Source organism: Marmota monax, unplaced genomic scaffold (genome assembly GCF_021218885.2).
Source record: "Marmota monax isolate L192 unplaced genomic scaffold, Marmota_monax_Labrador192_F-V1.1 WCK01_AAM20220418_F8-fsc00012, whole genome shotgun sequence".
NCBI lineage: Eukaryota > Metazoa > Chordata > Mammalia > Rodentia > Sciuridae > Marmota > Marmota monax.
The window spans coordinates 27,790,225-27,814,655 of NW_026695227.1; the positions used below are offsets into that span (position 1 = coordinate 27,790,225).

At 39.0% G+C, this 24,431-nt stretch overlaps 1 protein-coding gene across 3 annotated transcripts; it reads right to left on the minus strand.

Annotated features, from left to right (window-relative positions):
* Nucleotides 1–10,321: 10,321 nt before the first annotated feature.
* Slc38a2 (solute carrier family 38 member 2) lies at nt 10,322–23,437 on the minus strand. Of its 3 annotated transcripts, XM_046435992.2 has the most exons (16): nt 23,080–23,437; nt 21,763–21,961; nt 21,378–21,459; nt 21,126–21,241; nt 18,380–18,453; nt 18,171–18,263; nt 17,965–18,046; nt 16,470–16,552; nt 16,054–16,112; nt 15,800–15,967; nt 15,492–15,571; nt 15,289–15,389; nt 14,618–14,742; nt 14,318–14,462; nt 14,095–14,192; nt 10,322–13,297 (listed from the first exon to the last, which is right to left on the minus strand). In XM_046435992.2, exons 2-16 carry the CDS (start codon nt 21,885–21,887, stop codon nt 13,199–13,201), a joined length of 1,530 nt encoding a protein of 509 aa, XP_046291948.1. In that variant the 5' UTR covers nt 21,888–21,961; nt 23,080–23,437; the 3' UTR covers nt 10,322–13,198. The 3 variants fall into 3 exon arrangements, with proteins under 3 accessions (XP_046291948.1, XP_058432203.1, XP_058432204.1); XM_058576220.1 differs by lacking the exon at nt 21,126–21,241; XM_058576221.1 differs by lacking the exons at nt 21,126–21,241; nt 21,763–21,961; nt 23,080–23,437 and having other exon boundaries at nt 21,378–21,733.
* Nucleotides 23,438–24,431: the final 994 nt, after the last annotated feature.

Here is a 24,431-nt window from a genome sequence, read left to right on the forward strand (position 1 = left end):
ACTGGAAGAAGCCAGTAACAAAGGTCACACATGATTTGATTTCTTTTAAACAAAATGTCCAGAATAGGCAAACTTTAGAGACTGAAGTTAGATTAGTGGTTGCTTAGGGATAGGGGAAGGAAGGATGAGAAATGACTGCTAATGGAGATAGGGTGTGTTTTTGGTGTGATGAAAATGTTCTGAAATTAGGGCTGGGGTTGTGGCTCAGTGGCAGAGTGCTCGCCTGGGTTCATTCCATAGCACCAATGAAAATAAATAAGTAAAATAAAGGTATTGTGTTCAACAACAACTAAAAAATATTTTTAAAAATGTTCTAAAATTAGATAGTGGTGATAGTTGCACAACATTAAAAATATACTTATAATCATATAACTATACACTTTAAAAGGATGAATCTATGATATATGAATTATGTATCAATTTTTTTAAAAAAATGCTAGACTCCTGGTGACACGCTGTTCAGCTCTGACAATTGATTCATGGAGAAGAATATGGGCCAGACAAAGAAATGGGATTTGCTTCACCCAGGGAAAGTCTTAGAATGCAAAAGTCTTAGGATGTACTAAGACAATCTGCCCAAAACATGCTGAACCAGAAAAGTACCAGGCCACATATGACAGAGGTTACCTCCATGTAAGAAATCAGCTATGGGCAATAGCTAGCTCCTATTTCATGAATTTGCCCAACTCTACGTTCCCTCTTTCTTCAACCCAACCATGCTAATTAGTCCTCCCGTGCCTCACTCCCAAATATAATCCATTATCTTTCCTTTTCCCCACCCTGGACTGTGACTCTGAAGGTAGGCCTTCACCAATAGATCTGCTGGGCTCTCTTACCTTTTGGAGTCTATTGGGGTTTGACCAAAGGAAGGCACCACATGTCAGACTGGAGGGTGAAAGCAAAGAGGGTGGATTCGGGTGTTTATTCTTCTGGTCCTCCTGGCCACTTAGTCGCAGCCCTTATGATACCAGCAGTAGCAGCATTCCCCTAGTGCCACAGCTGCTGTCAGGCAGTCCCCTTCTACATCTCTCGAGCTCCCTGCCCTCTACCTTTCCCTGCCTGTGCCCTTTCAGACCAAGGGATGATAATGGCTTACTGCTATTGCTTGTTCCAGATGCTTCACCACCCTTTGTCAGTTTCCTTTCATCCTGTCCAGCTTTGTTTCTTGATGGGACAATGGCTGATATACTACCCTTCTTTGTATCTCCCTGACTCTGACCCTAAGGCTTTTGGGTGCATCTCCCAATACCCACTTCTGATGTCCTTCCATAGTCTCTGGGGATAACAACATCATCAGATGGGGGAGTGGGAAAAGATGGCATGCTTACAATTCTTTTCCCTTCTATCTTATTTTTCAAATATTATTGAGAGATGACAACTATTTGGGACACAGTTCTATCTAGGGTATTAGTCTTAGAGGGACAGAGATAGAAAGGGGCTCAAAAGACAGCTTTGTTGTATAGCAACAGAAACTTTAGAGGTGGCTTGGTACCTAAATCGCCTTGAAGTATTTAGAACTCCAGCTTTCAGCCACTGTTATTTCTCAACCCAGTAGTTTTTTATGAATGACAGCTTGTATTATTTAGATCATCTGGCTTAAGTTTTCTGGGCAAGGAGTAATCTTCAAAAAGCTAGGATAGTTTAGGGTCAAGGCAGGAACTGACAAGAACCTATAATTATTTTATTATATAAAATACACATTTTCAAATGTCAAAAGTTCACAGTGAGTTGAATACCCTGTCTTAACCCATTCAGCCCAAGACCACTAAAAGTGAACAATCTGTCAGACAAAATTAGGTTCATTGATCCATTGTAATGAAGGAGACACACTATAGGAACCAGGAGGCAACAAAGTTAGAATAGATAAAATTCTGGGGATGGATAGACTTTAGATGAAATTTTAATAAAGCCATGATTTGATAGGCTCAAAGCAAAGCAGGACTGTGTACAGTGGTAAATAGCATATCCAGGCTGCATACAAGACCTGGGTTTGAGCTTCCCTGGAAAAAAGAAAGTTAAAACGGCTGTGGAATGCTGTGTACAGAAACCCTTATCTGAAACTGTGCACCTGGGTTGTAAACAGAGACTGCTCCTCTGTGTCAAAGGAACTTAGATTTCCCCAGGCAAAGCGGGATGTTTCCTTCTTACCGATGTAATTTCAAACAATTTTAATCCAATCATTTAAATTTCTGATACTCTCTGGGTTTAGAGAAAAAAGCTCCTCAGTAAGAATGCAGTAGCCACTTAAAGAAGTGGGTTGTTATGACACTGCAGCTGCAGGCTGTCCTGGGGGGACATATTGTTTCCTGTTAACTTTGCAGCTGGCTTTATCTGTATCTTTCATTCCAATCTGATGAATGGTAGGGCAAACTTTTAGAGTCCAAGCTAATTTTTTCTTTCTCATTCCCCTTTGAGGAAGTGGTAGAGCATCCCGAGTTCAATTCCCAGTTCCATAAAAAAAGAGGAACTCAGAAAAGAATCAACCAGTTTGCAAGCCAAAGGAATAGAGAATGTCCACAGATTTGGGAATTTATTAGTGTTGCAAAAGACAATCATTTCTGAGCCTCAAATAATAAAAGGTAGCACAGGAAAATGTTCTGATAACAAAGTTTGATTAAGACACTGCCCTGAAGCAAAGATCAAGTCCAGGTGCAGCCATTGAACACATAGTTAAAACCTGTGCATGAATTAAGATGGGACCAGCTCTTTTTAATAGGTTGAAATAGCTCTGAGTGAAAAACTAAAGATGTGGTTCTCCCACTCACATTAGGTCCAAAGCAACTGCAACTGAAAAACGGGTGGGAGGAGAAGGAGAGAAAAGTAATAAAGAAATATGGCAAATTCATGAAGCATGACTAAAAAGAAATGAAAACATATGTCCATATAAAATCCTGTACATAAATGTTTATAAGTGCTATTCAAAATAACCAAACTGTAGAAACATCTCCAATGTTCATCAACTGATAGATAGAGTGGATGTACTCTAGCTATAGCTATACACTGGAATAGTAACAGTAAAAAAATTAAGTACAGGGCTGGGGATGTGGCTCAAGCAGTAGCACGCTCGCCTGGCATGCACGGAGTGCTGGGTTTGATCCTCAGCACCACATAAAAATAAAATAAAGATGTATCCACCAAAAACTAAATAAATATTTAAAAAATAAAGTACAGACATATACAACAACATGGATGATCTTTGAAAACATTACACTAAGTGAAAGAAGCCAGTCAGGTCATATATTGTGTGACTCATTCATGTGAAATGTCCAAAATAGGAAAATCTATGGAGACAGAAAGTAGACTGGTGTTTACCTAGGCCTGGGGGATTGATGTTGTGGGTGGGGGAAGGTAGAAACAAATGGAGTGACCGCTAATGAGTATAAGGAGGGTTTGTTTTCGGGGTGACTAAAATGTTCTGTATCCAGTGGTGATGGTTGCACAACTTTGTGAATACACTAAAGCCCACTGAATTGTACACTTCGTATGAATTGTATGGTATATGAATTATACCTCAATTCATATACCACACAATTATGATATATGAGTTATACCTATAAACAAAGAAATACTCATGGAAAAGAACTGTGGTTGTGGCTATTGAAACTGACTCAGATGAGAAGTTGCTGAATTTTTGAGAGAGTTAAACTGCTTAAGGGTCCACTAGTCTAGAAAAAGTGAAACTGCTCAGAATTTAAAGCAATTCTTGACCCCAACCTTCTATGAATAGAGAAGTGGACTAAGAAATCTTCCTAAACCCCAAGGAATACATATTTAAGAATCCCCACTTCTGATGAAGCTAAGACAAGATATCAGAAAAAGAAGAATCTTACAGAAGAAGCCTTGCTCAAGAGCTATGGAGATAAATGGATTGAGGAGTCCCCACTGGAAAGAGGGGCAGAATTGGAGCTTAATTAAGGGATTCGTCCCATCTCAGTGTAGGAAGCACTCCTGAAGTTGGCTCAGCAGAGTTTTAGAATTATTAGAGAGCTTCCAAATGGTAGTGCTTAAGCCATTTGTCCTGCCCCTGATCCTGCATTTTGTAGTGTGATAAGGGCTGATAACTTGTCTTTTCAATTCTGAGGACTGACATGATTACTTTTGTTCTGTGGAAAAATTGGTCCGATTACAGTATGGGGAATGAGTTGTAGGGGGCCAGAGCTAGAGTTCAGGGTAGAGCTCAGAAATGCCAGTGACCTAAAACTATCAGAGAACTGCAAGTGAAGGGCCACAGAAAGGTTCCTGTCACTCAGAGACATAGCACAGATGCCAGAAAGGAGACTGAAAGCTCAAACAAAGGTCAAAGATAGAGTCCACGGCCAGGTTGAGCAGGAAGGCTAGGGGCAGATGTGGGCATGGGGAGTGGATTCCAAGACTGGGTCCTTGGAGGTCTGCAGAACTTTTAGTATCATAGAGGAAACCTTAAAGCAATGAGATGTGTCTCCTTATTACAAGGGGAAAGACTAGGAGGAGCCAAATTTGGGGGTCCTGAGATTTTTTTCTAATGCACCTCTATGTGCATAAGTCTCCTGTATCTATTCTGTACCCAAATACAATCTTCTAATTGAATTACATTGAGATTTTGAGAAATCAGATTCAACAATTATTCAGCATCCCATCTGAGCCTGTCAGTTTGAAAGAGCCCTTAGGATTTGGAAACCAGTAATTGGGATTGGATTAGAAACCACCTGCCTTCCTCATTTTGGGGACAGGCGAAGCTGATGAGCTCAGAGTGCTGTGGGATTCTGTGGGAAACTCATCACACCTAGCAAACTAGAGAAGGGGGCGGGGGGGGGCTAGAAGAAACCAATGCTTATTGATATATATTAGATAAAACTATAGGAAATTTCACATTTTTAGGTGAAAAAAATGATTGATAGGAAGTTAGCATTTTGCTATGGTTCTACCTATGTAAAAATTCCTTTTTAAAATGAACTTTGGAAGTACATCATTGGTGTAATCAGTCTGGTTCACAGTACACTCATCTTTGGTCAAAGTGGGTCCTCTTCTGTTTTTCTATCAACTCTCCTGTCTTTGCCCTTGAACACCAGAAAACTAGAACATTGACAGCCACTTCCATCTGCTTCTGCACCCTTCCCCACACTCCCCTTTCCAAACTAACCATGATCTTGAATGTTGCATGTGTCATTCCCTTGCTTCTTTCTTTAATTGTGTTGGGAAATATATTAGTATGCTAATAAAGTCATTGTTTCATTTTAGTTGTTTTGAACTTTAAAAAGGATATAATGCTAAATACATGTGATATTCTAGGACTTATTTATTCAAACTTTTTTTTTAATATTTATTTTTCAGTTCTCGGCGGACACAACATCTTTGTTTGTATGTGGTGCGGAGGATGGAACCCGGGCTGCAAGCATGCCAGGCGAGCGCGCTACCGCTTGAGCCACATCCCCAGCCCTCAAACTTTTAATTACAAAAATGAACTGCAGTTTATTTTCAGTGCTGCATAATATTCAGTTCTGTGATACACACAATGACAGGTCCTTGGGTTACTTCATTTAATATCCAAAACAACCCTACATATGGGGGTTTTATACTTATCCTTACTTTCAAAGGAATAAATTAATAGCATAGGATCAGGATCAGGGCTTGAGTCTCAGCTGGGCTGAGTCACTCAACCTTCTAAAGTTGAGGCTCAACTAATAAGCTTCAATGTCTTCTTCAGTAAAAAGGGATTAAGAAGTACACACAATCCAGGGATTGTAGTGATTGTTCTTTGTGCAGAACCTGGCACATAGTAAACACTGGATCATGTGAGTTATGCTAGATTTTATTACATAGAGAGCAAACTGAGGCTTGGGCAGGTTCAGAATTTGCTGGATATCACATAGCTAATAATGGCAAACCAGAACTTGAACCCATCTTTGCAGGGCTACAAGGTCACACCCCCACACACCAGGAGAGCTTTCCAGAAACAGTGCAACATATTGAAAACCAGTGTGGAGCAATTACTGACCCTGTTAGTTATTAACTCTTCTTTCACAAACATTGTAGTAAAATCTGTGATAATTTGTTGGCAATCATGGTCTTTTAAGTGAATTGTTTGCATGAGGTTTTGTTTTGTTTTGTTCTAGAACAAAAAGTGCTTTTTAAAAAATATAATTCACTGGTCTCTCCCCCACAAGCAAGAAAGAATGTTCTCCCACCTGCTTCATTGCCTTCAATATGGGCAGTACATACTAAACATTTCTTTTTGGAGCAGTTTGTGAGAGAAGAATGTTTCCAAGTTTATGAGACTCTCATGCATTTTGAGAAGAGATCTTCATATTCCACATATTTCCTTCTTTGGATCTTTCTATTTAGAGATCAGTTTAAAAATACAATTCCTCTATCTGGAGCAGAAGGGTTGTGAACCATGAATTCCACATCTCTTTTGAGAATTCAGTCACTTTGAAGGAAATACAAAGAAAATGAAAGGAAATTTTTAAAAAAAGAAATACAGTTTATTTTGGGCTTGGAATATAATACAATTCCATGCTAAGCTGTAATGAGTTGGAGACACTGGAATAAAATTTATCACTTAGTAAACTTAAGGCACATTTCTCCTTGAGAAAAATAACTGCTTGTTGAAATTGTATCCTTAAAATAGGCATCCTTAGTATGTTTTGTTCCTTTTCGTGCCTATTGATCAGATATCTCACTTTAAAAAATTACATTGGTGTGTGATTTTGCTACATTTTTGGTAAGAAGGTGTGATAACATTGAAAGTTTAATTTATATATTTAGAACTGAAATAATTCCCAAACTCCTGAGAAAAATGAATGAGTCAAAAGATTAGTTTATGATTCATAATCACATCTGCAGAACTAGGTCTAACCAGAGGTCAATACCCATTTTTTCTTTATTTTTCTCCCTCTTTCCTTTCTTCCTTTCTTTCCCTTTCTCTTTCCCCATCTCCCTCCCTCCCTTCCTTCTTTTGGGAGATGGGATCTTCTGATGTTGCCCAGGCAGGTCTCAAACTCCTAAGCTAAAGCAATTCTCCGCCTCAGCCTCCCAGAGTAGATGGGACTACACACACACACCACTGCACTCATCAACAAATTTGGAGGGGGTGGGTGGTGTCTCTTCTACCATATTTTAAAAGACCATGATTTCCTTCAGCCAAAGGCAGTGCTCACCAGGCACCATGTTGACTAGGGAACTTGTCAGTTTATGTGACATCTGGGTCTATATTTCATTCTGATTTCTTCACCTCTCTGCCACAGATACCTGTAAGAACCTGAGTACCTACTCAACAGTACATTCTTAGTCAGGGAGACCTGGCTTCTCTGTGAACCTCATGTCAACATTGTGGTTATTGGGTTGGGTTGAGAGGATAATTGGGTTCAGATAGGAGGTTAAGACCATTCTCAGAAAACAGGAACATAGTAGCATCCAGCTAGTAGAACTGTCATTGTGGGAGTTCATTCTCTTTAGAGACATGTTTTTCAAGACACATTCGGTAGGGCCCTAGGTTAAGGCAGCACCTATGGGCCATTATGGAAGGAGGTTGGGAGGTTGAGCTCTCAGTCTTTAGACCTCACCCATGACCTTATTTCAACGAGTAAAGCTCTGCTTCTATCTAAATTATAGAGTGGGTTCTCTCTACTTCAGATATTTTCATTATAATCAGATGACAAAATTGAATTTACCAGAATCCCTTTCAATGTAAGTATTGTAAGTGGTTAGAAAAGAGAGAAGTCACTTAAAAAGGGTGGGTATAGGAGTCAGATCTTCAAGGGCAGAATGGAAATAAAAACACATGGACAGTAAACCATCATCTCAGGAAGGTAAATCCTGATGACAACTTCAAAGCTTTTGTGTTCCTGAGAATAGGCAAGTTTGTAGATAAAGTTGGGCTACTTATGAGAATGGGCTGTGTGTGGTATGGGAGAAAGGGCAGGTAGAAATTCCAGGTCACTGCATGGCTGGGGGAACATGTCAAATGGGACTTTATGAATAGTGTGTGCAATGTAAAACCCACGTTTGCTGTCTCACCCTCCCAACCCCCAGACATTGTTGAGTAAAGTTTATTTCATAAGGCTTTGAGGATTTCACTGAGAAAAAAAAAATCCTTCCTGGAAAAGAAGAGAATGAATATCATAAACTGATGGTATAGAGGAGAGAGAGAGAGAGAGGGTGGGGGGGGGGAATGAAAATACATATTTCATTTACTGATTAAGGAATCCCAAGACTCAATAATGGTCAATCCCAAGACTCAATAATGGTCAATCCCAAGACTCAATAATAATCAACTGCTAAGACTTTTTATAGGAAAGGACACAGAACAAAAGCAACAGGAAAAAGATATTAACAGTGGAAGCCAAAGGTGTCCAGCCCAGGCTTCCAATATCTTCTTTGCCTGAGACCACATAGGAAAGCTTTTTCTGGTAGTGAACTACAGAGATGTGGGTGAAACCTCTGTCCGAAAGACCAAATGAGTCTTAGAGGCCAAGACTTTATTTATAGAGTGGGGGTGGGAAACTGATCACAGAGGCTTATCCTGCTATGCAAATATCCTAGGCCACCAAAAGTCAGGACCCCAACAATAAAACCAGGTGCACATCATAATCTTGGTGTTTGTGTAAAGCAACCTGACAAACCAGTATGGCATGGTCCATTGCTCCTGGTGAATATAACAACATCATCAGTCACTAACATAAAGAACATTCTGATGGCCATGTTCCTAGGAATTGGCCAAGGGTTAACGATCAGACTTATGGTGTTAACTCTTTCCTCACAAATGTGGGGGACAATCAAATTTGGCTAGGATTTGAAAAGAAGGGTTTCACTGCCACAATATCATTTGGGTGGTTGAGATTAAAGATGGCTTCTGCCACCCGGAGGCAGACATAGGTGAGGCAAGAAAGCCTTTCCTGTTTAGGTCTCTTGCAGAAGGTGAGTAAACCATTAAATCACATGCTGTTTTTATATCACAAGCACTTAGTAAATTCTTGTTTAAAAGCGTGAGCCTCTTTTCACCTGTTCTGTAGGAAATAAAAGAGAATGTATTCATTTAGCAATTATACGGAAGAGATCAGGGTGAATACTTGACTCATTACTGACCAATTGGTTTATCTGGAGAAATTGAACTGAAGAAATTGAAAGCTCAGAATTGAATTGCACAGCTCTACAATAAAGCTGTACACACCTTTGATATTTGAGGTCTCTAGGGCGAATAGTTTTCAACTTTTGGGAGCCCATTCATCTTTTTAATTTTCTGAGGCATTCCAATCTCTATTTTAAGTTCTTTCCATCTGCCATATTTACTTAAGCTATTTTTCACTGGTTTTATTTTGTTATCAGAAGTTTAAGCCAACTCTCCAGGTAGGAATATTTACAAATCAAGACGAACAGCTTTGGTTCTCTATTTAGATGTGTTCCTCAAATATTCCTCAGGCTTCAAGGAAACCTGATGGGAATAGCTGGTTTCCTGGCTAGGGAAATTTTCATTTGGAGTAGGTCTACCTATCAGATACATTTCTATTTTTGGATTAATATATTGGCATTCTGGTTTGTTTGGGGTATTATTTTAAAATGGTTTAAAATAGTATCTTAAAGTTAGCATAATTTGAAGTGAGTGGATTCTGTTAGGCACGCTTGCCCAACGTGGTGGGTGCTTGAATACCTGAAAACTCCACAGGTCCTTTTCTCTTCTATTCAGATTTGTTGCACTGCTGTCCTTACTAATCATAACCCCTTCTCCTTTGCCATCATTACTAAGTGGGTATTAGTTTCTTGGAGATTTGTCTTCAGATCCATTCCCAAGCACACCTGCTTTCCTGTATTTCCTTTGTTTTAGTATTTCATTTTATAAGCCTCAACCTTTTAAGGCCATCAATAGGCCACACCTGAGTTTCTTGGCCACCCTTTGCAATTCTGTGCTGTTACATGATACTATCAGCTTGTCAATCAATGTTTCCTTTCATGACCAATTCACCAAACTAATATTTCCAGGCCTCAGTGATCCTTAATTGTACCTGCATTAGGGGCTTCCTGAAACTGAACACAAACTGGGTCCTGGGCTTTACTCCAGCCATACCTATAGATTCAGAACACACAGGCACATATGGGAAACAATTACTCTTATGGTTTCTGATGCATTTTTGGCCTACTTATTCCATCAGCAGGGTGAAGTCTGGGTGCTTTTGATTCCTTTTAGTATCTTCCCAACTTGTCTTTTCATTCTTTTAGTTTGTAAACTTTGGAACTTACATTCATTTTTCTGTTCATTATAATCACTAACATATAACGACACTCACCAACTGCTAAGTGTTTACAAAATGCTGCTAATCCCATTACTTCAAAGGAAAAACACTACTACTCAGGATTAAGCATGTATTTATTTTAGTTCAGTTAAAACATACATTGTTTCATTGAAACGGTGTAGCACTCCTTGCCAACAAACCACACTGGAATTGTTGGCCTCTAACAGTACAATGGGGATATTTACACTAATATACAATGTCAATGCACCCAGGTTCTCAAAGGTCTTTCATTATACTAGATCACATTTGATTTCATTACACTATCACATTTTGATAACTACTGCATTTTGAAAATTTAGGCTTTATTTAAAATTTAAATAAGAGATCTGAACTTGCACCAAGTTTTCATGAAAAAAATTTGATGTCCAACCAGTTTATTGCAAATACAGTTTAAACAAGTATTTTAAATGTTTAGTATTTGTACACAACTTGAGTCTTTCTTTTATATTGAATTCTCTGTACAGGTACTTTGGGGACTTATACATAATGTGAATTCATCAAAATGCAGTTAAGAAACTTACAGGAATATATACATGTGAACCCAAGACCCAATACTGACATATTATATACAACCTATTTACAAATACATATGGACAGACAATGTATGTACATAGATGATCATAAATATTGAAAAATAGGTTAGCTTTAATGGATTAATGCTGTTCTATAAATAACATTGCAGTTATAACTGAAACATCCACGGAAGACAGTAATGCAAAATGAGGTGACAAGACAGTGGTTTTAATACTGAAGACTGCTCATTAATGGGAATTCACTGTTTAGGAACCTCAAGGCAGACAAGATAGCTCCAAGAAAACCATGCAATGGAATTTATCCTAGGAATTGATTTTGAACCTTAACCAATGAGGATTAGGGGGGAACCTCTCCAACATTGATCTGCTGTGAGAAGAGGATTCGTTTCTTCCATTCTTTCCGGGTTGCCAAGGCACTTTCTTCTACACAGAAGGTGGTGAATGTAGAAAGCAACTCTGTACTTGGAACTCAAGCAGAAGTGCCAATTCTTGGTCTCAACTACAGGTGAGGTTCTGAATTCAAATGGAGTGCCCAAAGCCAATTAAATGAAAGCAGTGCTGTGCAATTTGTCTTCTCACTGCCTTTCTTTTTCTAGATGGTCCCTAATTATTTTATCTTTGTAGAAAACAAAAATGGACTTCACCCAACGTAGCACTACAAGACGTCTTCCAGTTCCGTGAGGGTCTTTAATCACAGACACATTGCCTATAAATTAGTCACATATAATACAAGAACATGTAACAAAAACCATGTCTGCCACATTTCTGGCTCTTGTATAAAACTCAAAAAATGTTTAGTTCAAAAGAAAACTTTAGAGCCAGATAACCAATTGATGATTCCATTATTTGCTTCCCTCAACCACTTAATGGAATTATGTATATTAGATCTTAGACATTATGCCTGATGAGCAAAGTACCACATTATTTAATAATATATTCACCATACACCGTATCGTACAATAAATGTGCTCTTAAAGCCAAGTTACAAAATAATGTTTTCACCTCTAACTGGAATTGAAATGGAAGGGTGAACATGCAGTTGGACCAGAACAACTACGTACAATTAGGTTGCACTGTTTTTCCTAGCTAATCACGTTTTTGGATGTAAACAAGTAATTTTATATTATATAAGATTGAGATGACAACCCAGTGCAAACAAATTTTTAAAAAGCTTACTGCATGAGAAACCCAGTGGCCGATATGAAGAGAACTTATATCATATCAAATATCGGTGTAACCTATGGATTAGACCTCTACTACAAGACAAAACATGAATACAACTAAGCCATACAAAGTCAAGTAAATCACACTTCCAGTAGATGAGCATTTTGAAAAGTTGTACTCTGGATAGAATAGTTCTGGCCTATTGCCATCAAGTGCCCATTTTTCACTGCTGGAAGCAATGTCAAAAAAGGGCTGGCCCAAAAAGAGACCCAGAGCTGTCAATACAACTCTGGAGACAGATGCAACTGAATAAACCCTGTTTTACCCAATTGCACTATTTGGTACCTCAAAATTAGCTATTTTATTTCCCACAGAAATATCTACATTATCTTCCATTCTAATAGGCTGAAGACTTAAAAAATTTAAGTCTGAATGAACCACATTATTTGGGGAGAGAAGAAAAATGATGAACATGGTTCATCTGATTTGGTGTAGCAACAATCAATCAATCATCCTATATGTAAGGTGAAGTTTGAATGGAAAAAACAATGCTTCCTAATTCACGATACAATTTTTCATAACATCATTTACTCTTAAAAATTATTTTGGGTAAAAAAGTATTTGGCTTATAATGCCTACAAAAAAGGCAAATCATTTCATAATACTAATATTAATTTTTAAATACCAATGAAATTATTTTACGGAATTCATTGACAACTGTTTCTGGATAAAGTTAAAAAAAAAAGCAATTCCTTAAAAGTAAAATAGTGCTTCTGAGGTCTTTAAGTATTTTTGGTACAAAAAATAATAGTGTTTTCTCAATGGTTATTTTCAATACTTTGCTGTAAATAATTGTTTCTCACATCGAATGGTTCCATTAGGCACATTCAAGTAAAATCATAAAATATCCAAGTTAAACAATGACAGCCAAACATGTGGCTTGATAAAAGTTAAGAGTTCGTCCATTCTCTGGAATGGAATAAAATTGTCACTTCCCTTAACCCGAGACTCGTGGTTTTGTTGTTAATATCCATTCCTAACATACAGATAAGTTTCTTTAAAATAGAAAAAGAAAAAGTAAAGAAAAAAAGTTCACTTATTCTGCATTCAGAAGAACCAGCGAGGAATCTGCACTTCAAAAGGAAGTGAAACTGAAAACATCAGGTGAAATTTCATAGTAGTTGAGTTGACTCAACACTGGCTTCAGATGGACTATTCGAATTTGAGTGGTATCAATTAATGGCCACCTCCAGGAGCATTGTGTACCCAATCCAAAACAATCAAGGCCATGCTTCCGATCATCACCACTATGCCACTGATCAGGAAAAACAGAGCCTGCAATGAGCAGAGAAAACTAATCAGCAAGCAACACATGTGCTAAACATTCCTTACCTTCAATTTAGGTTCATGCTTACTAAAGTTACATCTGTATAATGTTCTATACTAGTTTTGCTTTGTTAAATATAAACTATTTCCTGTGATCAAGGGGTTATTTTTAGTATAAAATGACTATACTTATAAAACTTCCTGAATTATACTTTTTCATTATTGTCACTATCCAATTTTCAATAAAACAAGGTGACAGTTGTTGGTGCATAAACAATTCCAGACCAGAATGGTAATGGAAAATATTGAGAAGCAATTTTTTTCCCTAAACAGACCAGGATTCTAGCTCCAGAACCACAATACCTGTCATGCTCTTGGTAGTCAGTTATCACTACATCTCAAGTATACAACGGTCAACACTTTGGCCCTACTGAACTTTGCTTTGAGGACGGTTAGTTTCATTCAACCAAACACCTCGGCCTTTTCTCTTTATATACTCAATGTCCCTTTAAGCACCTATCACACAACAATCACTGGGGAACGGGTGCTAAAAGTTGGGTGTCTTTACGCTATTCTTTATTCCTATCTCTAAAATGTCTAATAACTCTTTTCTAATCAAATTGAGTATCTGTGAGATGGCAAATTATCTTTTTACTCCCCTCCCCAAACTTCTGTCAAGTTGTATTATTTACTGAAATGCTTACTAGAAATAACTATGATGGCTGAGAAAGTAGTTAAAATCAACTGGGGGAATCTCTGATGTTAAAAAAAGTTGTTAGTTTTTACAGCTATCATCTTTCACTCACCCCAATCTTTTGTACAGACTTCATAGATTCTTTCTTCACCAACTTGATATAGAAGGCAGATGGAAGAATAAAAATCAACATAGCAGCTGCAGACGCACCTGTAAAAGAATATTTACCATTTCTTGAGAATTCAATGAGTCATATTTTTTAAGTCTTAACATCCCTTCAGGGATGTTAAATTCAAATTCCATTTGAATCAACTTTGATACTCTAAAATACTTACCAATAAAACCAAAGATATCCCTAATAGTTGGGACAAAGATAACAAGCAAATTGGTAAATGCCAAGATAGACACTGTAATAAGGCTATGACGCCACCAACTGAAATCTTTTGTTGCACATAACAAGTGTGTTACAGAACTCCGGATCTGAAAAAAAAATATATACATATATACTATTTTAAAATCCAGCTTTAATTAATGCAAAAATAAAAAATCCCAAGTAATAGTGAATATATCTGAACATCTTACAAATGTTCCTGTCTAAAAATACATGTTTACTCAAAAGGCAATTGATTACTTACTGGGAAAATAACTACTGGTACAGTCAGGGTGACGGCCACCAGCACAGCCAAACGAACAATGAGAAGAAGAATATCAGTTCCCATAACAGTAGAATAGGTATGAAGCAATTCTGACTCCACATGTTCTGTGGGGAAAGATCAAAAAAGCTTTTAGTGTGCTGTTTTCTCTGAAGATCAAGTAGAAAACCTAACTTATGGTGAAATCTGTACTAAAATATTAGCTACTCACAAAACGAATAAGAGGCTAATAAGATTAATTTGGAATTATGGCTAATGCAATTAAAATAACATTGAAGGAGAGTTTTTCTAAATAGCAAGTAGAGATTTAGCCACATGACCTGCATTAAAAACAACAGGAGCTAAATAGCTAAATCCCATGGTTTGGCTTAGTTTGTCTGTTATACAGTTTAAAGGTGACAGGAGAAGAAGCAGACAGCAGGTAAGAATATCATAAAAACCTGCCATAAAAATGACTAATGTTGTTCAAACCTGGATTCTAAAAATTACTGTAATACACTATAGGAAATTCTAAACTCTAAATTCAACTTTCATCTCAACTATGAAAGATTACAAACCAGTCTGAACTTTTTAAGTGATAAAACTACACACAGAAAAGTATCAGCTTAGTACAATAAATTAAGTCTTTTCCCCTCAAGTTAGGCATTATTTACCATAAAATGTCAGGTATCCAAAGAGGGCAGCAAGCAGATACATAAGAAACATAGCAAAAAATGAAATCTTGGACACATTCATCATTCTTCTCCGGCTGCGGCTATGTAAATTTAAAAGAAAATGCAAACATGTATTTTAGCAACAGTTACAAACCATTGTTTAATATTTTCACAGTAAACTTACATAAAAGCAAAGGACTCACCCTTTCAGCTCTTCATAGATGGGAAGAACAGCAGGATGACAGACAAATGAAAATGTCAGAATTGGCACAGCATATACAGTCTGAAAAAGATGTAAAAGCTTATTTAATATCCTGATGTGAGACTGCCTATCTAGTGTGGACAATATCCTAACTTCTAAATCTCCCCATTATTTATCACCACACGTTTATTTCATTTCTTAATCTATTAAGACATAAACCCATATTTTCTTCACAACTCAGTAGCTAATTGAATGCTTTCTAAGAAGGACTAATTTCCCACCCTTCCTTTACTTTAGGAATTAAGTTACCTGGGAGTTGAAGATAAAATAATGTGGTCTGCAAGAGTCAACTTCAGTCATGTTAAACATCAAATTAGGTATGAAAGTTGTTGGCTCTGTTAGGGTGCTGTTTACTGTTTCATTAATTATCAAAGCAGCTTCCATAGGACAAGGAATCTGAAATTTCTTGCAAATCACCTGAAAATATATTATTTTGCCTTTGTTAAGCTGAACAATGAGACAGAGGTTATAACCAATATTCTCTGAAGAAAAACCATACCTACCACAATCAGAAAGAACATCATACACAACAAGGAAAGGCCACTGGTATATCCCAAATATCCTGTAAGAGATAAGAAAAAAACCTAAAAACCTAGTTTAATAAAATAGGGCTCTGCAGGGCAAATGGAAGTCAATTCTTATGGGAAGACTTGAGACACTAAAAAGTGTAGTAGATAAAGACACATACTTGTTATAATAAAAATCATGAAACAATTATTGTGCATTACTGCTTATAAGGGACAAGACATCAGTTATGTCAATGAAATATTCTGACTCTTTGGGAGCCATCCTACTAAGATTTTAAATAACCTATAGGTCATGCATGCTACAATTAATATAGGGGTTCAGGGCCTTTCAGCTTTCATAAATTCTAGCAAAGAAAACCATTTCAATTTTCTTTAGAAACAGGTTTGCTCACCTAAATTTCTTAGCAGTGACAAAGGAAGAATGAGCACCAATGACACCAGCAGAACCAAATAGTCACCATTCAGATACCACAATCTGAATTAAAGAAAAGAGAAGCAAGGTCAAAACCAGCTACAGAATGTACACATCTTGTCAGAGGACTCTACAGAAATACCTTAAAAATAAACACAGGAAAAAAAAAGTTTTGGAAAAAATATCCCTTATTAAAGATAGGAATAACTTTTTAACTTTGTATGCTAGATGAATATTCACTCAGGTTAGAAATAGGGTATAAAACAGTCTAACTTTTGTCCCTCTATTTGCTCTAGGAAGGTTGCCAGTTGATTCATAACATAAAATGCTTCTTGAAGGCTTGCTACTAACATAGGGAACAAAGCTGCTTTGTGAAGCCAGTAAGCTAATCTTTAAGCACTTTTAGAAAAATTGTACACCAACTTTGTTATAGCTTTAGCCTGTAATTTCTAATGCTGGAAACAAGTACATTTTACAACAAGCTGTATTTTTTTTTTAAAAGACATTTGTTAGCAAATACACTTATTTAACATTTCAACAAGGAAAGTTTTTATACTTAGATTAAAATGCACAGGCAAAACCAAAAGCCAAGCCAAAACCTAAAACAAGAGGGAGTGGGGGAGGCCCAAATCTAATTCTCCAAACCAGTACTTGTTCCAGATTATCAATGTGTTGTTAACACCTTGACCCACCTTGACTCCCAAAGTAGTCAAAAGATCCTTTCTGAACTTACAGGACACAAAAAAGTTTTATGTATATCCCCTAAAAATTATGTTTTTTCCTTTTTAGTTAATTAAGAACTATACCTTTCTTTAAATCGCGATTTTCAAACTCTTAACTGCTTATAAATTCCATTCTTCTCACTTTGGCAACAAGGACACTACAGACAACTAATATTTAAAGATCAGTTTATCACATTACATTTCTAAAGCCACACCAAAGATAACCATACCTCTCTATTTTGAGGTAATATGCTGCCTGTAAGTTGGGAAGTAAATGAGCCTTTCTGTGTTTACTTCAGGTAAAAACCTGCTAGTTCACTGGGATGAATAACCTTGTAAGAAGAAAAAGGCTTCTACTATGTGGTCATATATTTTTTGATATCCTGCTTTAAACAGTAAGGTTTAAGACTGACTTTTAATGTAATTCAAAGCTGGGGTCCACATTATATAATGATAACTTCTCAAATGTGAATATAAAGAGAAACTTCTAGAAAACCTGTTTTTACACACAGATTAGATATAGGTATCCAGAATTACAAAACTAGCTACTATGTTTGGCCTTTCATTTTCAAAAGTTCAAATCAGTTTATAGGGGCTTCTTGGTCAGTTTCATCAGGAGCATTTTATGGCTAATTTACTAATAATCATTTTATATCCAACTTGGGTCAAATGTATCTAACCATTTTAGAATGTAATTGTTTAGCCATTTTAGACTATAATTGTTTCTTAGGAGTAACCTTACTTAGCACCTACCCAGTTGTATCTTCAATGTTCATTAATGCCTGGATCACCAAAGGTAACTCATATTTCACTATGAAGAGGTAGCTTGACATAGCTGGAGGAAAACAAAATTATACCATTACAAGTGCAAAATGTGGCATGTGACACGAAAACTCATGTGTCACCACTGTGCTACACAATGAGCAAAACATCTATCCATATCACCTTTTAAAACTTACCTCCAATGTTCTGCATTGTAATTGACCCAGAGGCTGCAAGCTTTCCAACCAGTCCAAATGCCTTATGTCCCAATTGTTCATATAACAAAGACCCTACAATTTGAATAAAACAGGATGGATCATGAGCAAGCCCTTTTTAAGAAGAAAATCATGATAAGTATAAATTATTTTAGGGGGAAAAAAAAAAAAATCAAGGGATGTCTCCTTACCTCCTTCATTGGCAGTCTTCAAAAGGAGATGAACAGAATATAGGGAAAATATTGACACAAATGTCAAAAGAATTCTGTTGAAAGAAGGAGAAGGTACAAGGTTATAAACAAGCAGGGCTATCTTAAAGATAATGCTTTTTGATTTTTTAAATATGGAGTATATCTTGTTTGTGCCAATATGTTCCCAAGAATTGGCGTCCCCTTTTCTGCTAACCGGAATGTCAATTTCACCTCTTGACAGACAATAAAAATTCATAACGAGATGTCTCAGATGCTAGTTCCATAGTAACTATGGTTAAGAGCAAGGATGTACACCCTGTACCAATTGCAGCAGGAGATGCTGGAAAAACTTCCCAGTGGAGCATTCTGATTTTGGCACTATAAAAATTAGATGTCTGCCACGTCTGTGTCTTAATGGTTCCCTTTTTCTATAAAATGTCAGTTAAATTTGTCATTAAGCCCTACCCATGTTTTTTTTTTTTTTTTTTTGGTGAAATCCAATTGAGACAGGTTCAGGAAAGGTCTTGAGACCACATGGACTGTGTAGATAAGGAGAGGAATGGGAAAGGGGAAATGATACTAACATTTTAAGTGGCAGGCACTACAAACTTTACTAACAACTGGGCACGAATCAGAGAACTAATGACCATGAAGATATAATAAACTGTACCCCAAGGTGAGGAATACAAGCTGTCACATACTTAAATGCCTATGCTAGAACAAGCAGGCCATCAAGTTTGACAGTCTAAACTATCCTTTCCCTTAAACTTTTCACTTTGATGAGGGGAAAAAAGAAATAGAATACAGGTTTTCTCTCATCCCAGCTACACGTTCCTTTCACCCAAGCCGGATAGGATTTTTATTTTTAAGAAACAAATGAACAACAATAACAACAAAAATCAAGGAAACTCATAGAAAACCCTGCAAAGACAATGGTCATGTGAATTTTGTTCTGTATGGGCAAACTGCACACAGTATGATGTAGATGTAAGGTGCTGGCAAAGAAATTGATGTCTAGGAATTAAATGTAGGAAATGGCAATTCTAACACCAGAAATTTAAGGTGACACTACTAGCTTCACTTCTAACTGGAGAAAAGATGTTGGTTTAGTTAAAAACAAAACAAAGTAACAATGAAAGATAAAAGGACTTCATCTCCTTAGAGGTCACATTCAACTTCAAGACTGATTCCAGTTAAAAAGGTCAGCTATAGAGTTAAGTGAACCATCTTGTGGCTTTTGGCCCACTTACCTCTATACCACTGAATATAATGGAAATACTGGCAAATAAAAACTCAAGCAATCTTGAGTTTAATAATAACCTTATTATAAAGGTTAATCAAACATGTAAACTTCTATTGAAATAGGAGCAATCCAAAAGTGCAAGGGTAACATCAGACTTTTCCTTTCACTTCGGAAAGAGTTGCCATTTTATCTCATTTAATTTTTTGCACTATAACCAACGTCAGTAGCATTTTAAAATTGCTTCCAGTTTAATACCAAGAGCTAGGAAGGGTTTTTAGTTTCCCACTAAAAACTTTGAAATTATAGGATCCCGTCTATGTAAATTCCTGGTCCTTCACCTTAGCAGGAGATCTTTAATGTCTCGTTCTAATAAAGCATGTCCTATGAATCCTAGCTTCCAGTTCCCAAAACCAGTTTAACCACACTATGGAGTTTCACAAAGCAGAGCTTTGCAAAAGTCTGCTTTTCTTTTCACGAACATTCCATCATGCTGGGGAAAATAAGAACTTGAGTGTAAGGTACCAGTCAGTTAACTAAAACATATTTGTCACAAAGGAACAGTTGCATGTTATGTATGTATGTATGGTTACCTCATCTAATACAATGAAAATATTAAGTAGTGGGCTCCTCCATAGCAACTGCTTTAGCTAGGAGTCCACAGATACTTAATGGTTATGAACCAAACATTGAAAAATACATGCTCAAACTTGCATGTACGTTAGTCAGGTATTTTCCTGGAAATACAGTCCATATTTTTCTACCATATTTCCAGGGTAAAGATGCCTAAATAATGGTCTTCTCTAAAGTTTTCTGTACCTCCAAAATTCTATCCAGGGATTTATGGTGAAAAGCATAAGACTGACCAATTCTAACTGGGTAATTAGGGAGAAAAACTATTTAAAAACAGGTATATGTATTCATTTTTGCCATGCAATGGTAAAGATCTGAAAAAACAAACATTGAAAAAAGGAGAAAAAAACCCCTCCACACATATGAATCGCTTTTCAGCAACCAGAAGATTATGACTCACTTGTCCTAAAACAAACATGCTGCAGGCCAGGTAAATATCACCACACCTTACATGTTTAGAATTTTCTTTTTCCTTATACATTTAAGGGGCCCCAAGTCCTTGGGGAGACCTTGTCCATTTTTCAAGCTGATATGGAGACACTTATTTATATTTTTGACTTTTCCTTTTACCAGAACAGAAATTGCAGCCACTCTGGATTTATCAATTCTTTTTTATTATCCAGTATATGCTAAACTTTATGCTAAATTTGTCAGTTTGAGGGGGTGCCCTATTTTTTTCTACCTAAATGGCTTTCTTGGTTTTGTGCAATATGTAGAATAATAAAGATTTTATGATTTTATATACTTTTAACTTGAAAGAACTAATTTTTAAGTCAATTATTTAAACTGTAAATTTGATTTCTGGAGCCAAAACATGTCTTATTATCGTATTAACTGCCCCGTATGGCAGATTCACTACTTACACATACTTACATAAAAAGAGCAATTCCAGTATTAGCCATGGCATAAGAAAGCCCAAGGATTCCACTGCCCACAATCGCATTGCTCAGATTAAATACTGACATTCCAAAGGAAGTAGTACCTGGATGCTACATAAAGGGAAAACGATAACCAAACATATAACAATAATTAAATGGAGAAAACCAGGTTTGGGCAAGTTAGATTTGAAATCTAAAACTATTCTTTTACTCCATAAAGCCACAGATAAATTATTTTTTAACTTACAAAGTCTGTTTCATACTTCTTCTTCCCCAGATTTGATTCAAGTAAAAAGTTCTGGTTTTCAGGATCTACATCTGCATAATGACTGCAAAAAAAAAAAATATGTATACATAAATGTCAGATATATAAATTATACACCAGTCTGCTTTAATATAAAGTAGTTCCCCTCCTTTTGCCAGAACGCCTTAATATATAAACATTAACAGGGAGACGAACACAAGATAAGGACTTTTACAGGATACTGTCATTGCAATAAGGCAACTGGGTAACTCATATGAGTTTCTGCACTCTCCAAATGCTACAGTAAATTAAAGCAACAAAAGCAGAGTCCGAGGTAACTCCCAGACCTATTTTTTGGTTTTTTTTTAAAGTGCACAACTTCTCCCACCTTTTCAGAGCAGCTTGCTTGGTGGGATAGGAGTAGTTGAAATCGCTGTTGGAACTGTAGCTGCTGCTGTCTTCATCCGGAGAAATATTGAACCTTCCCATTTCGGCTTTCTTCATGGTGAGCATCAGGAGGAATCTGGTGCGCAGAGCAGCTCTGGGTTCCTTTTGTCCTTGGCGGTGCACCGGCCCCGCAAGGCTGCCTGAGAAGGTAAAGGCGGCGCGTCAACACTGCAGCGCCCGCCCGCCACCCGATCACGTGACGCCGCCGGGCGGTGCAGCGCGGCTGATTCATCCCAGTCCAGGCGAGTGGAAAAGTACCAGCCGAGCGCGAGGGGCGGGGGCGCGCCGAGGGGCGGAAAAGTACAGACGGCGGAGCCGCCGAGAACAAAGATGATCCCACTACAGCACTGCACCCGCAGAGGCCCCTTCGCTGGCAGATTTTAGTATTTCACCTTCTCCACTGTCACGAGTCTAAGCCGGGGAGAGGGTGGCGAGGGGGTCTGTTTGCTTTCCTCCAGCCGCCCCAGTTTGCACAGGCATACGAGACACTCGTTCCGCCCAGGCACTGCCTAATGTGCTGCCAACCCTGGCGCACGGCTCCTTTTGCAGCATGTGGAACAACAATACCACGTAATCCGTCCCTTACAGACCCGAGACCCCCAGAGAGGGTAATGTTTCTGTGGCAGCTAGCAAGCTTCCCAAAGGCAGCGTTCAGGTCTGACACTGATTCTCCTCTCACAAAAAGGGGCGAAGGCCCAGCCCCGGACGCGCCGAGGGTTTGTTTACACGCGCACACCGTGCCCTCAAGCACACCCGTTCACAGGCATTCGGCCCGCCAGCGCTTCGCCCGGCCCTGCCCCTCCTATGCCCGGAAAGGAACTGATGCAATATCGATCCTCGATTGTCAAACGTTCCCGGTCCTTCTTCCCCAATCTTGGCTCCTGATATAATAAAAGCCCGAGCCTACTTCCGCCAGCCCTGGATTCTTGGACCCCTGGACTTAATTATTTTTATGAATGCAAATCAGTCACAGGACTTGCCGCAGCGGAGCCGCGGGCCCGGCGGGCTCCCATCCCCCTAACGGGAAGATGCGGCTCCGCGCTGGGCGGGCAAGCGGCCCTGGCCTCTCGCCCCTTCCTTGACTGCCCTGAGGTTAGCGACTCACGGGCGGCAGACCCAGCTTAGTGAAGAAGCCCGCTCCAGCCCAGAGGGAACTACCCCCGCGCCGCCTTCCCGCCGCGGCCCCTCCCGGGCGCCCCTCCCCCACCCCGCTCGGGGCCCCGCGCCCTTTAGCACAGACGCTCCCTGCGCGCTTTACCTCGGTGGTCTCCGCTCCTGGATCCGCAAACCCCACGCAAACGTCTTCGGCGGGTTTGTCTCAGTCAAACAAAAATCGTAAACAAATAAAAGAAAATCAGGAAATAAAAAAAATACCCCCAAATCCGATAACAGGCAGGAAAAAAGAATTTTAATTTAAAAAGGAAATGGCAAATTGCCGCCCCAATCCTCCGGCGTCCGCCGTGTCAAGGGAAAGGCGCGAGTGTGCGGGATCGCGTGGTCGGCTGCGGACGTAGGTGCGGAGGAAAGGCGCTCGGGGCGGCGGCGTGGCAAGGCTCTAGAGCAACCCTGCGAGCTGCGGGTTATAGCGGAACCCGTGGACACGTCAGTGGGCGGGGCGCAGCCGCTGGGGTGCCTGCCTTTGTATATCAACACCACCTGGGCTCCGCCCCCGGCCCGCCCAGCTCCGAGACTCCACCCTCGCCCCCCGCCCGCGCGCTTCCCCCAGCGGCCGCCAGGAGCCCGCGGCGCCCCAGACCCTTGTGCAAAAAGCGACTCTTAGCTTCCTGGACAGTCAGGAAAGGTCCCCCGCGTGCTTCTCTGCGCCTGTTCTTTTCAGCCCTAATCCCGGGTCTTTGAGGAGCCTTCTCTTTCAAATTCCCTACCGTCCCAGTCACCACCAGTCTTAGCTTTTGGGGGAACACATCCGGCCCACCAAACCCTTTCTTGCCAGTGAATTTTGAGACTTATTTTGGGGTTTTTCGCTCACAAATTTCGCTCGCAAACTTGGTCCAACACAGCAACGTTGCCTTCATGGTGGGTTTCTGTTCTCGTTCTTTCTTTTCCACCTAGATCAGGTTTCACTTTTACAAACTATCCTGGTTAGGTCGGTTGGCAGCATCGTTTTGGGATATACCTTTTGTACGGACATGGAAAATCCTGCTAGGGAAAAGTTACAATTTGACCAGCAAGCCAGAGGGGCCTCTGTTGGTGGGCGTCAGCTCATCTGAGGACGTTTAGGAATCCCCAGTTTTCCCTTGGCTGAACATTTCATTATTTCACCACCCCATCCGCAATTTGAGAGCTCTTCTCTCCCTCCTCCTCTTTACAAAGGCGCTGCTTGTGTTGGAATGCTGGTCTGAGAAGCTTTCTCCCTAGCCTTGTCCTTTCCTTCAGTGGTGAGGTGGTCTTGCTGAGCCCGGCAACTAAGGGGCCCCTTCGCTGTGGAATACTTGGTGTTGCCGGAAAGGCAAGAGTCCTTCCCTTGCTGGAAACAAAGACCCCTCGGGAGAGAGAAATGTTAGTTGAATAAAGGAATAAACAAACGAGTTTGACCTACTGCTCCCTTCCTTTTGGAGACGTGGGAGAGATTGGGCAGGGCATAGAGGAAAG